The sequence below is a fragment of the Otolemur garnettii genome, unplaced genomic scaffold (genome assembly GCF_000181295.1).
Source record: "Otolemur garnettii isolate 467f Iridium unplaced genomic scaffold, OtoGar3 scaffold00134, whole genome shotgun sequence".
Classification (NCBI taxonomy): domain Eukaryota; kingdom Metazoa; phylum Chordata; class Mammalia; order Primates; family Galagidae; genus Otolemur; species Otolemur garnettii.
In genome coordinates, this window is record NW_003852529.1 from 4,223,772 (window position 1) to 4,224,214 (window position 443).

The 443-nt window shown below is 70.4% G+C and overlaps 1 protein-coding gene across 2 annotated transcripts in view; it reads left to right on the plus strand.

Annotated features, from left to right (window-relative positions):
* Positions 1–443, plus strand: part of LOC105887836 (tumor necrosis factor receptor superfamily member 10B-like) — an 18,492-nt gene continuing 18,049 nt past the window's right edge. For both annotated transcript variants that reach the window (XM_023518346.1, XM_012810439.2), the window contains exon 1: positions 1–85. In XM_023518346.1, coding sequence (XP_023374114.1) covers positions 25–85 — 61 coding nt within the window. In that variant the 5' untranslated portion in view covers positions 1–24. The remainder of the gene's footprint in view (positions 86–443) is intronic.

Below are 443 nucleotides of genomic sequence, written 5' to 3' on the forward strand. Positions count from 1 at the left end.
AGTTCGCCTACGGCAGTCTTGGCCATGGCGTGCCGCAAGTGGCTGCTACTGGTGGTGCTGCTGCTTTCCACCACTGGTGGTCCCAGTAAGTATGGTTTGGCCGCCCGGGCAAGCCCCGGGGCAGCTCCGAGCTGTGTGCGGGCTGGGGCGTGGGGTGGGAACACGGAAACCCGGACCAGTGTGGAGCGAGTCCGCCGCCTCCGGGAGCATCCCAGTCGGACAGCATGGCGCGTCTGGGCCACTAGGCCCTGCCCGGCGGGAAGCCCCGGGGCTCCGCGCCCTGCTCGGGATTGTGGAGCCGGCTGGGAAGGTGGGCGCAGCCCCGTGAAGGTAACACGGACCCAGCCAAACCCCAGTGTCCCTTCCGGAGGAGCCCGGGGCAGGAGGTGTATGGGTTGGGGAAGCCGGCGGTGTGCGGGGCCGTGAGCGCTCGGGGCGGGAGG